The sequence below is a fragment of the Thrips palmi genome, unplaced genomic scaffold (genome assembly GCF_012932325.1).
Source record: "Thrips palmi isolate BJ-2018 unplaced genomic scaffold, TpBJ-2018v1 HiC_scaffold_12, whole genome shotgun sequence".
NCBI lineage: Eukaryota > Metazoa > Arthropoda > Insecta > Thysanoptera > Thripidae > Thrips > Thrips palmi.
The window spans coordinates 12,814,018-12,827,279 of record NW_023144623.1 but is presented as its reverse complement, the minus strand read 5'-3'; the positions used below and the strand labels follow the sequence as shown (position 1 = coordinate 12,827,279).

The 13,262-nt window shown below is 59.3% G+C and overlaps 1 protein-coding gene across 1 annotated transcript in view; it reads right to left on the bottom strand.

The window, feature by feature from the left end:
* Positions 1-13,262, bottom strand: part of LOC117639872 — a 58,631-nt gene that overhangs the window by 3,490 nt on the left and 41,879 nt on the right. The window contains exons 3-11 of the mRNA XM_034375819.1: positions 11,793-12,005; positions 8,491-8,711; positions 5,802-6,013; positions 4,823-5,208; positions 4,497-4,676; positions 3,978-4,160; positions 3,785-3,899; positions 3,293-3,468; positions 3,052-3,133 (exon numbers count right to left, since the gene is read on the bottom strand). Of these exons, the coding sequence (XP_034231710.1) occupies positions 3,052-3,133; positions 3,293-3,468; positions 3,785-3,899; positions 3,978-4,160; positions 4,497-4,676; positions 4,823-5,208; positions 5,802-6,013; positions 8,491-8,711; positions 11,793-12,005 (1,768 nt within the window). The remainder of the gene's footprint in view (positions 1-3,051; positions 3,134-3,292; positions 3,469-3,784; positions 3,900-3,977; positions 4,161-4,496; positions 4,677-4,822; positions 5,209-5,801; positions 6,014-8,490; positions 8,712-11,792; positions 12,006-13,262) is intronic.

Here is a 13,262-nt window from a genome sequence, read left to right as displayed (position 1 = left end):
GTGTACAAAACAACAAACACTAAGCAGGCATAAAGTGCACTCGATTTACCGGTGAGTCCTCGTGAGGCGGATGCAAGATGCAACCCCCCGGCCGCCCCAGCCTTTTCGGTATGACAAACTCAGCAGCCGCATCCAGTCGAGGCCAGGGCCTTTACCGGGTGTCGGAGCACGAGCGGGGGCGGCAGGGAGCAGGGGCGGTGCAATGGGTAAGCACTCTTTTCTCGCGACCTGTGCAACGACAAGTTTCTCATATTCATCACAACGAGCGAGACATGGCGGAGGATGTCCTGAATAGGATGGAGGGGAAGGGGGGATTCCAGGGTCGACACTGTCAGTGAAGATTGATCGAACTGACTCAAATTTAGTTCATTTCCTCAGCAGTAAGGTTCCACCAGGTGACACCGACTAAGAGAGTACCCTGCAGCCGCAATTGTTTTGGGTCGTTTTGAGTATATTTTTACAGTGAAAAAGTGGGCGGGCAATTCGGAAAAGCTTTACGGAGGGGAGAAACTAATTACTTGGTATTTACTGGTATTTACAGAATCGGATCACTTTGTGGCAAGGCAGGCAACGTTCATTCACGGGGCTATACCATTTACAGACTCGGCGTGAATATTCATGGGCAATGAATTCATTGAGCGCATGCCTGCATGCCTGCCTGCATGCCTGTAGGCACCGCACCGTGGCATGCTTACTGTGGCGGTTGGCTTACTTGCCCATGCGAGGTGCGGCCGGCGCGGCGGCTGGCAGGGGCGGGGCCAGGGGCGGGGCCGGGGAGAGGAGGGGGTGGGGGAGGAATCGAATTCACCTCTCGGTCGGCCGAGTAGTCTACGCTTATTAAACTCAAAACGACTAATAACATAAGGGGGTAACGTTTCTTTGGGCACACTACTACAATAGATAACGGGCGTGGTAACTCGATAATAACAATCTTACGATAGAAAGAAATGATTTAGGGAAAAAATGAATGAGGCAGAGTGCGCTGCGGGGGGCCTACAATTAAAAAGTGGGCCCCGGAAAACGAGTTTCCCAGAAAAAGGCCGCGCCTTCCAGAACTTCCGGGACCGAGAGACTCCCGCCGGGACTCCGGCCCGCGAGGACTCTAAACTTCAGACGTGACTCCAGCCCGGCGGCGCTCGCGCTCCAGTTGGCTGCTCAGTCGCGAGGCTCAACGTGAAATAAATCGGCGCCCCAAAGAAGTTTCCGCGCGCCAAAGGCCGAAAGGACGCACGAATTTCACAGTCCATTTCCCCCGCGCGCGACTGCACCGCCTGCGCGGACTGCACCGCACAGTGGGCCAGAAGACCGGTAGAGGCGGCCAAAACTCCAGACGCGTTTTGAGCTCCAGAGTCGCTAAGTGGGACTCGAACCGAACGTGTGACCCCACTAATGGATTCCTCGTTCGGAGAGCAGTCCATTGGTGGGGTCATACGTTCAGTTCAAGTCCCAATTAGCGACTCTGGAGCTCAAAACGCGTCTGGAGTTTTGGCCGCCTCCACCGGTCTTCTGGCCCACTGTGCACCGCCTGCTCGGACTGTACACGGTCCGTCACGGTCCCGGCCTGCCGGCCACTTATTGCGGGGAGTGTACCTGTCGCGAAGCGCCAGGCGCGCGGAATTCGAATTCGGCCAGTTCGGCGGCAGTCCTGGAAGGCGCAGTGCGGCGCAGTGCGGCGGGGCGCGGCAGTTTTGCCTAGGATGACGTTGACGTCGTTGACACGGTCATGAGGGGGAACGGGACGGCGATCGGGAGGGGGAGGGGGGAGGGGGAAGGGTACAAAGGGTCGTGTTGATGCGACGTTCCACAAGGCGGCGGTGAGGGTCGGCGTGCTGTGAGGGCGGTGCTGTGCTCTGGGTGGGCGGTGGCGCGGTGGCGCACTCTCTCTCTCTCTCACTCACATGGTATACTCTGTTTGCCTACTCCGTGCTCCGGCCCCTCAGAGCGGGTTTGAGAAATAGCCGGCCCGACTGTGGTACTTGCTGGTGAACTCCCTGCGCCCGACCTGCTGGTCGGGGAAGGGCAGCGCCAGCAGCGTGTACCACCGCGAGGGCATGCTGCGCGCCGGGGGCAGCTTGCGCTTCCTCCCACTGGAGCATGGCGTCGCGGTGGACAGAAGGACAGAGACAGGCCGAGGGGAAACAAAACACAAGTGGTGTTAGTTAGTGAACGGACAGCCGTCGCAGTTCAGAGCTAGGCGCGCGGGTTTGGTTTCTCTCATTTTTTGAAAAAGGACTGTTAGGAAATAAATGCCAAGGCTCGTTGAAAATCGGTTCAGATCGATCGGTACTGAATCGAAGCCTCAAGAACAACAAACACTTTGAAAACTGAATGATTCGCGCGCTCGGAAAAGTGACGGCCGCGAGGACTGAAACGAATCGGCGTATTAGTCTGAGTGATTTTACCGAAGCACTGCAGCAGAGGAAGTAACGGAAAGAGCGGACAGAAAAGAGACAGAGAAAGAAAAAAAAATGAAAAAAATTAAAGAGGCAGACAATTGTATTGCAGCCACTCAAGTCTAAGCCGAGTAGAAGTAAGGGGGGCCGTAGTCTGTCTTTTCGACTCAAGAATGGAAGCCCTTTCGGCTGGGCCCACTGCAGCGGAGTTGGCTGCGAGCGGCGAAAGAGCGTCGAACGAGTGACGGGGTGAACTAAAACAGCAGTGAAAGGTGGTGATGGAGTGGAAAGACTGCACACTACGGCTACAAAAATACACACTGCCTTACTTCTGAGCAGGTGAAAGGAAAATGGACAGATGAACAAGAAGAGAAGAATTTCCTGGGTTAGCCGAGATGAAAGGGGTGAGGAAGAAGGTTTGTCCGGTGGCAAAGTCTACAGCCCCTCTTGCTGACTAGAGTACAGCCTAGGGTGACCAGACCGTCCGAGCGGTCGGTGCGGCATCCAGGGGCACCTCCCATCACACAGCGAAAAAACGGACATACTTTTTTCTCAAATTCCGCGAGCAAACAAACACACACATTGCTAAACAAAAACACAACCTCGGGGTGGAGGTGAAATGGGGTGGCGTCCAGGTGCAAAGCGGGTGCAATCTTACCTCCTAATGAGGATCACGATGGTGGTGATCATGGCGGCCAGAAACACGAAGCCGCCGAACACGCCCAGAGCAATGATGGCACCTGCAGCAGCACAGTCATTAATCCCGCGTACTTCCTACGTGTCTCAACAGCCTGATTCCGAGGGAACGGTTCGTCGCTCTGTCTCTCTCGGGGTGCCCCATGAGAGCGACAGAGACAGGGCGACCGCCGTGCCGGCGTGCCACGGAGGCGAGTCCGCACCTAGATTGAGTTTGGCTCCGAGCGTGTCTCTCTTCTCCGCGTCCACGGCGCCGGGCAGGTCGGCCCCGGGGGCGTGGCCCGCCCTCGAGTTGGAGCCCTCCGGGGTGTCGCTGGGCTGCGGCGGGTTGTGGGACGCCACCACGATGCGGGGTACGTGCGCCGCGCCGCTGGCCTGGCTGTCCGACCCGGCGGGCCGGCCCAGCTCCTGCAGCTCGTTCACCTCCTCCTCCAGCACCTGTCGGGAGTCATGAGCGTTACGGCGAGCTCGCTTCGGGACCTTCGGGACCCCCGCGTGGCCGAGCGCACTAGCGCACCGACCCGCGGCACCGGTTGCAGGTTCGAATCCAACTCACCTCCTCCTCGACGTCCTCCTCCTCCTCCTCAGGCTGCGGCGGCTTGGGGGCGGCAGTGGGCCGCGGGGGCGGAGGGCTGAAGGGCACCGGCCTGGGCCTGAGGAAGGGCGGCGGGGGCGCGGTGGCCGGCCTGGTGGGCTGTGGCGGCGCGGGCGCGTGGGTCACCGTCGTGGACGTCGGCGGTCTTGACGGCGCGGGCGATGTCCGGGCCGGCAGCTTGCCGCTGGGGCCGACGGGCGGGGGCTTCACGTCCTCTGCGGGCAGCGAAAACGCACATTAAAGGCAGAGTCCGAGGAGGCCCTTCGTTGGAACAGCGAAGGAGGCTCACTCACCCTTGCACACGGGCGGGTCCTGGTTCCACAGCCCGCTGGGCAGGCACGTGAGGGTCTTGGGGCCGAGCAGCTTGTATCCGCGCGTGCTGCAGCCGTACTCCACCACGGCGCCCACCCTGGTCGAGTTGGTCTTGAGGACGGCGCGGCCGTGCTGGATGGCGGAAGGCTCCTCGCACTCGATGGCTGCGGGCAGAGGCTCGGTTACCGTCTCTCTCTGTCTCTCTCACGCGCACGGCGCCAGGCGGGGTGCCAGGAGGGGTGCGAGGCACAGTGGGCCAGAAGACCGGCGCAGCGGCCAAAACTCTAGACGCGTTTTGAGCTCCAGAGTCGCTAAATGGGACTCGAACCGAGCGTGTGACCCCACCAATGGATTGCTCTCCGAACGAGGAATCCATTGGTGGGGTCACACGTTCGGTTCGAGTCCTGTTTGGCGACTCTGGAGCTCAAAACGCGTCTAGAGCTTTGGCCGCTGCGCCGGTCTTCTGGTCCACTGTGCGAGGGAGACAGAGGGCTACTCACGCTGGCACTTGGGCGGCGGCCCGTTCCACCGCTCGTCGATGTCGCAGGTGAGCAGCGCGCGGCCCAGCATTCGGTGGTGCTCCTGGCACGAGTACAGCACGCGCGACAGGTAGGACACGGTGCCGTTCAGCAGCCGGTACGAGCCGTGGGAAATGTCGGCCGGGAAGCCGCACTGGATGCCTGTCAAGACAAGAGCCAAGGACGGTTACGACGGGTTTGTTTGCCCCAAAGCTTGGCCTCAGCCTGGCCAGACGGCACTCTGTCTCTCTCGCACCCTCAAGGGACGCCCCGTGAGTGCGAGAGAGAAGGGGCTGCGGTGTACTCACTCTTGCAGACGGGCGGGAACTCGTCGTAGAAGCCGGTCGGCAGGCAGGTCCGCGTGCCCGGGCCCACCAGGAGGTGGCCCTCGTCGCACGAGTACTCGATGGTGGCGCCCACGTTGAAGCTGCTGGCCACCATGGTGGAGTTGGGCGGCTGCTCGGGCTTGCCGCACGCCTTGGGCTGGTGCTGGCAGATGTAGTTGATGCTGGCCTTGCAGTTGGTGTCGGACCACAGCCAGCCCTTGCTGCCGTCGTAGCGCGCGCAGTCGTCGTCGCCGCCCGGCAGGTTCCAGAAGGACACCGTCACGTCGCCGCCGTTGATCCACTTCCAGTTGTTGCGGTCCTTGGGGTCGCGCACCGCGCCCATCCAGTACTGGCTGGCCGTGTCGCTCCTGCAAGCAAAGTTCAAACCATTTTTCCCTTCTCAAAAAAATGAAACATCAGTGGTGTGCGAATAGCGGGTGTGATTCTGCAAGTAGTGTTCGCCTGGAGAAGGAGGCCAGGTAGACCAGGCGGACCAGGCACCAGATTGTCGGCTTGGCAACAGTTGTTCATCCGGTGCGGGCAGGGCCGGCAGGAGGACGCAGCAGCCAGCCGGCGCCGTCCCACAGTGGGCCAGAAGACGGGTGGAGGCGGCCAAAACTCGAGACGCGTTTTGAGCTCCAGAGTCGCTAAATGGCTCTCAAATCGAGCGTGTGACCCCACCAATGGATTCCTCGTTCGGAGAGCTATCCATTGGTGGGGTCACACGTTCGGTTCGAGTCCCATTTAGCAACTCTGGAGCTCAAAACGCGTCCACAGTTTTGGCCGCCACCACCGCTCTTCTGGCCCACTGTGCGTCCCCCTTCCCAGCCCGGATGCCCCCGACGGGGCCGACGAGACCGCGGCCAGGACGCGGCCTCGGACCACGGTGGGTGGCCTACCCCCGGGCGCATAGCGCGCATAGCGAGCGAGACGACAGTGACGGCATGGTGACGGTACCCACCTGTGCCGGCGCCAAAGCTCCCAGCTGATGAATCCCTGCAGGGCCGGGTTGCTCTCGGCCACCAGGTCGCCGCCGCGCGCCCGGCAGAAGGCCAGCGCGTCCCGGAAGTTGAGCGGCTGCCGCGAGTAGAAGATGTAGCACTTGCCGTTGTAGGTGGCCGTGCTGCCGGGCGGCTGGTCGCGGAACTGCGGGCACCGCTCGATGGGCAGGGCCTGGGTTCGAATACCGGGTCAGCATTTTAGTTTGGTTCACACACAATATTGTTGTTTTTTGTACGTTTGTTTTTAAGAGGGGATTTCGACGCGTGCCGAGAAGACTGAATGGAGCGATCGCAGTGACGGCATTCCGCCGCCGCTAAATGAAGCGTTTGCAAATAGCGCCGTGCTCTGCGTCGCTCTGCGTCGCTCTGCGTCCCGCGCGGCTCGGCTTTCTCTTTTTCCGCGCGGAGATCCCCTCGACCCCGGCTCGGCTCGGCTCGGCTCGCAGGGCTTATCCCGCGGCGCCGTGCTTCCCAGCGCCGCGACGCCCCGGCGTGCGATATCGAAGTAAAAGAAACGCCTCAGAAGGAGAAGAAGAAGAAACGCAGAAAAAAAGGACGACCTGCGGCTATATCCTGAGCGATAATCCAATTGCCCCAGTGGCCTCGCCCCCGGCGGCCAAAGCGGAGGGAGCGACGCTATCCGTTCAAGGGCGGCACGCCGCGGCACGCCGCCGGCGTCAAGGCGAAACTCTCCATTTTTAAAACAACCTGCGACAGCTAGAACTATTTTTTTTTTCACGGAACAAATGTGTAGTTGCCTCCTGAAATTGGAATTCTTCATTTGTCATACTGTTTTGTTTCCGTTATAAAAACAAACGAAGAATCGAGTGAAATTTTCTAAGGATTTCAAGTGACGCTGTAAATTTTCCGTAGTGATTTAAGTCGAATAAACAAACCAGCACAACTATAGTACGTATACTATACTTCTAGAGTGCGGAGACAGTCAGGGTCTTTTGTTCGACCTCTTTATTTTTCGCTTTCCCGCGCAAACGGATTGAATCCCCAAAATGGCGGCTGTCGTTGGAAGAGTCGCCGGAAGAGAGGGTTGTTGAGGCGCCAAAAGCAGTCTGCCTTTGGGTCCAGCAGGCAGTGCCTTTGGCTCGCCTGGGCGCGCCTCGCCGAGTACCGCGGCAGGTAATGGCAGCCCGGCGTGTAAACGTGCGGCGTGCGCAGGAAACGACATGCACACGATATCATAGGGGCTGGCATGGCAGTGCCGTGGCAGTGCCATGGGCACGCATTACACAGAGAAAGCTCCTTCCACCAATTTCTGTTCTGCGTTAAGGCAGTTGCTTTCGACTCGCTACGCGGGCCGCGCGCGCCGCACCTGAGTCGCGCACAACGCGGATGTATTATTATGAGGCCGGCCGGGTTGACATGAAGAGCGAAAACAACAGCAAAGTGGATTTTATTTTTGCAGGGCGCGTTGTTTTGTCTGGAAATTAAATGAAAAATACTACTGCGGCTTGAGTGCGGGGCTTCGCGGCCGTTTCGCATGAAACAAGCCGACTTGACGAATCGATTCCCAGTGGGTCAGACTCGGTGTCGAGCAAGACTCAGTCCGTGCGTCCCGCGAGAGTGCGAGGGAGACGGAGCGCATCTTTCAGCTTGACGAATCTTCCACGCTATTCGCAGCGCGCCGCGCCTATTCGCAGTGTGGAAAATGCACCGGCCGTGCCGTGGCGGCGTCGCGCTGCCGCACTGCCAAGGCACGGCCGAGGCACTGCATGCCGCGTGGGAGAAAGGTTAGCCGGTTCGCTTCACTTGACGTTTCACACTCACTAACTCAGTCACCTATGAGCCGTCATTAGACGGCCGTAATGAGGGAGCACGGTTTACGATGGGAGCGCCTCGATGGCGGGGCGGGGCGGGGCGGGGTGGGGTGGGGCGGGGTGGGGTGGGGCGGGGCGGGGCAGCGAAAGGGGACCAGCTTCGTTTAAACTAACACACACAGGCACGCAGGTTTGACTTGCAGCGCCGTCTTTGGGGGTTGACCTGTACAGCAGACTAATCCCGCACGGTATCGTTCGGTCTCTCTCTCACACTCATAGGGCGTCCCGCGAAGGTGCGAGGGAGACAGGGCGGCGCGGGACGCCGTGTGGTTAGGCCGTCCCGCCGACACCGCTGCACCCCGGGCCTGCCTACCCAGCGGCCGTAAGGGGCTGAGCGCACTCATCGCTCTGTTTCGCTCGCACTCACGGGGCGTCGCCGGGATCCGGGATCGGGTCGGGCTCGAGTGGGCTTGACTCGGCGAGCCCATGTGGGCTTCCCAAGCCCACTAAGAGCCTACGATCCGTAGTGGGCTTCTCAAGCCCATTAGGCGTCTCTAGGGTCAACCTCTGTCCGCTTGGTGGCAGCGCCTGTCGGGACGGGGAGGCAGGGGAGAGGCGGGGCGGGCAGACGGCAAACGGGCTAGTGGGCTCAAGAAGCCCTCTACGGAACGTGGGCTTTGTCGTTCGGAGTGGGCTTTTCGTGGGTCGGGCTCTAAGCGGGTGGGCTCGACGTGGGTCGGGCTTTTAGTGGGTTTGGCGAAAAAGCGCGAAGCCTACTAGAGCCCACCCCGATCCCGGCTCTGCATGGCGATGCCTGAACCACTGGGCGAGGTATCGAGGCCGTGCGGTGGCCGACGCCGCGTCGGTGTCTGCCTACCTGGTCCGTGTAGACGAAGGCCTCGCAGATGGAGAGCTGCGTGGGCGCGGGGCCCTCGAGGTGCACGGAGACGAAGGCGCCGGGCAGCGGCGGGTTGCAGGGCAGGAAGAGCGGCTTGCCCTCCTCGAGCTGCCCCGTGAAGCGGTTGCACACCGGGTTGGTGCCCAGGTCGGGCCGGTTGTTGCCCACCCGCACCACGATGGTGGCCGGCTTGCCCGCGCCTGGAACGCAAAAGGCACGGGTTCAAATACCAGCGCCGGCATATTTTTTTGCACACAAGTACCTGTAATGCAAAGGGGGCAGGGGTTCAAATACCAACTCTGGCATTCTTTTTCACTCTAGGAACTGTAATGCAAAAGGCAGGGGTTCAAATACCAACACTGGCATTCTTATCACACAAGGACCTGTAATGCAAAAGGCAGGGGTTCAAACACCTAGCACTGCAATTTATTTTGACACAAGAAAAGGTCGGAAACTTGTTGCGGCATAAAGTGGGCTGTCATTTTTTTCCCCTTGCTGCTCGTCATTTTTGCTCAGCACGACACACCGCGACGACTTCCGACTCCACGTGACCCTGCCTCGCCTGCAGCCTGCCTGCAGCCCCGGCGGCGGCTCGCGGTCCGCGGCACGGCGAGCTTCACTGTCGCTTTCTCATCGGCAAGCAGCGAGTCTAGCGCCGAGTTGTGGCGCAGAATTCACGCCGCGCGCGCCGCGCTACACGCTCGAGAAAAAACCCGCGCGATCATTTTAGCAATTTCCACACGCGTCAACTACCACTCGGAAAAAACTTTTAAAAAAATCGGCTATTTTTTTTTTTAAATGAAGGCTTTTATTCTCCACTTGAATTAGATGTTGACTTTAGTTTGGCTGGTCCGTGCACTGTCAAAAATAATCGGAATTGGACTATGCAATGGTGTGCGAAAATATCGACAACCCGATGCACATGACATGGAATTCTCTAGGGGTAAGTTGGGGAAGAAAAGTACAGCGTAAGAAACGTACACCCTTATGGAGCCGATACCTTGACTTTGAGCCATCCGCCGACCGGTTATTTTAACTTAACGTGAAAATCTGAGTACGAAATCCCTTACAAATGGATGTCAAGATGCCCTCTGTAGGCCACGGGGAGTGTACTTTTCTTACCCTGTACTTTTCTTCCCCAACTTACCCCTAACCTAACCTAAATAATGGATGACTATCATCTGAAATCCCGCGTGGTTGGGACTTCCCCGGGTCGATCCTGTTTCCCTTTCTTTTCGCAGCCCCTCCCGCCGGCTCGCACTGTGCGAAAAAACCACAGTGAATCCCGTTAATTTTTTTGCCGGGATTTACTGTAGTTTAGAACACAGGATCTACTGTGCCTGGCGACAGTATTTACTGTACCTGGTACAGGATATTCCGTACTCCACTCCTGTGGTACAGTAAATCCCGTACAAAGTACAGTAGATCCTGTCAAAAAAGTACAGTAAATCCTGTACTCTGAACTACAGTGACAGCTGTACTTATCACTACAGGATTTACTGTGATTTTTTCCCAGAGTGCGGCCTGCTCGCGTGTCCGGACGTCATCTCGTCGGTCGGCTCGTTCCCGGAAGCCGTCATCAAGGGCCTCCTCTTCTTTGTCTCGAAGCGCCCCTCGGCCGGATGGGAAACTTCGATCTATCGATCATGTGTGTTCGAGCAGGGCGGAGCAGGGCGCTCTCTCGCGAACGGCAACCGGCGGCAACCAGCCCATGGAGTCGTCATAATGTAGAGCCACTCGGCCAAGCGCGGCCTGCAGCAAGGCTGAGGCACACCGCGCGGGCGGGCCCGGGTTCGAATCCCCCCGCAGGGCGAGGCGGGGTAATTATATTTTTTATTAAGCGGCCCTTAGAGCACTGCGTGAGTCATGCAACGATAGTGTCGCGATAGTGGCGGCGGCGGCGGGGCGGTGGTCCCGTGGGGCCATGGTGGGGCGATGGACCCGTGGGGCGATGGTCCCGTGGGGCGGTGGTCCCGTGGGACCGCGTCTCCGTTTTTCGCCGCGTGTGCCGCGTGCCTAGAGGGCCGCCGCCAGGCCGACGCACGCCGCGCTCGTCTCGCATTGTATTCCGTTCACACATATCCCCGACCCTGCACTGCAGGGGCCTGGCCGCGGCCGCAATGCTTTCTCTGCAGCGCGCCTCCTCAAGGATCGCTCTGTCTCCCTCGCACTCGCGGGGCGCCCCGTGGGGGTGCGAGGGAGACAGAGCGAGGCCCTTCGTGCTGCGGACGGCGACGACGTTCAGAAGGCGGCGGTGGAATCGAAGCTGCAAAACGACTCGCTGCTGGTCGAGCGGCCGAGGCGGGAGAGAGAGAGAGAGAGAGAGAGAGAGAGAGAGAGAGAGAGAGAGAGAGAGAGAGAGAGAGAGAGAGAGAGAGAGAGAGAGAGAGAGAGAAATCCCGCGGTGCGCCAAAGGTCGGGGTTATGGACGGCGCGAATCGGCAGCATGTTGTTCTAGTGGCGGCATTTTTATTTTATTATTCCCCTGCTTCCCGCAGGGCCGCAGGCACAGCTGCGGTCGACACGGACAGTTTCCGTGCGCAAATGTACACGTTCGTTCCACCGCCTTGCTATTCCGCGATTTTTTTTTACAGCCCGCCGCCGGCTGCGGGATGACACACCGCGCGCAACCCTCCCTGGAGTCCGTTTCCGGTGGAGTGGCGGGGCGGTCGGGCGGCCACCGCGGGTCTCTTTTCGCTTTCCTCCGCAAACTGCCCGCTTCCGTCCGGAAAAAAGGGCACGAGTCGCCCCCGCGGCCGGGCAGCGCCCTGTCTCTCTCGCGCGCCTGGGACGTTCCGAGGAGGTGCGAGAGAGACGGAGCGACGAAAAAAGCAGGACACTTGGGGAAGGATTCGCAAGCAAGCGGAAGGCCACAGCTGGACCCGCTGGACCCGCTGGACCCTCAGGACCAGGAGGAGGGAGAGTCAGAGCGGAACCAGAAGCAACGCGGGGGTGGTTTATGGACACCGCGACGACCTTTATGATCTCGAGATCTCGAGTCCAGCACCGCTTCTGCTTCGACTTCTCCTTCTCCATCTAGAGGAGGCAGCCCGTGGACAACACACTGTGAGAACCTTCTAACTATTTTCAGCTCATGGTTTAGCAGCGTGAGGTTTTAAGAGAGCACAATCCGGTCGGGTTGCCTACTCTGCGGACCACAGGCGCTCGCAGCCAGTGCCTCCCACGGTCCGGAGAAACAGACAAATGACGGTGTTTGAACCTCTGACCTCCGACCCGCGCGGCCGGTTCGATAACCGCGCGGCCACCAGGGGAGTACTCACCGCAGCAGGGCTTGCCGAAGTCGAGCCGCACCAGCTGCACCATGTAGGGCTCCAGCAGGTTGACGTACCACCAGGGCGCGCGCTCCGCCCGGGTCAGCGTGCACGTGTCCGAGGCGTAGAAGGCGCTGGTCGAGCCGTCGATGGCCTTCTGGGGGAGGCCGCCCGCCGCCGTCGAGATCTGCATCGGCGCCTTGCCGGCGGCCACGTTCAGCACTGCAACAGCACCAGAAAAAAACCGTCAGCAAACACTCCGATTGGCGTATCGCGGACGCTCGTCCCACACAAAGCGCCGACACTTTTTCCGAGTGTGAATGCAAGGAGGCGGTGGCCTGCCCAGCGGTGGCAGGGGGAGAGAGAGAGAGAGAGAGAGAGAGAGAGAGAGAGAGAGAGAGAGAGAGAGAGAGAGAAACCGCCAATTGCCGTAATCCGGCGGCGAGGAGTTTTCCTCCCTGAGGAGGATATCCTTGTCTCTCCGAGATGCGGATGCGATGACAGAGGACGATGATGATGGCGAACCTACAGCAGAGCGTTATTGTTCGCCTATTCTCTCTCTCTCTGTCTCGGCCAGGGGAAGGGGCGGGGCATAGCTTTCACCTTGTCACGTGCGAGAGCACCAACACATGTACGTCGCGCGCGCACTGCTTGTGACGACGTCCGACTGTCTCACGCACGCACACACCGGGCGCACACACGGCCACACATACACAATCACACACTCACACACCGACGCCGCCAACGCACACACACACACACGCACACGGAGTCGCGCGTACGTGGAAGTACATATGGAGTCGTGTTTTCACATTCTCCGGGCGGTACCGCCGCACCAGTGTACTGCACTGCGAGGCGCCACGGCGGTATGCCGGGCGATGCATTGGGACGTGCCTCTCCAAAGCCGCTTCGTGTTGACACGCAAATTGCAGAGAGACGGCGGGCGAGCTCGGGGAGTTCAAAGTGCGAAAAGAAGAGCCGCAACTTTCTGCTCCCTGAAACCTTTTCCCCAGTGTACTAGAGTCCATTTCACCGCCAGAAAGCGAGTCTTGTGAAAGAAAACCCATGTGCACCTTGAGCACCTCATTAAAGGCCGTGAGGACGTCACTGAAATGGCGTCATCCTTGAAGGGCTCTTGGCCGACTTGGGACTTCCGAGTAAAAAAATAATCTGAATTTGGGTTGAGCGTGACTTCCACCGCGAGTCATCGGACGGTCCGAAAGTGGGGCGGGGTGCCCGGTTTGTACCTGTTTCACCGACCTGGCCAGAACATAATGACGGGTCCTCCCAAAACCGTTTCATTCCTTCCCGTAAAAAAAATGAATTTGGTGTTCATCTTTCTTTTGAACACCAAGCACGTTTTTCTAACGCGAGCCAGAATAAAAGTAAGAGCGACTGTATTGGGCGCGACGCAGAAAAAGTGGAAACGAATGCATGTTCAAACTGAATAACACAGCTCGCCCTTCTGTCACATTCGAA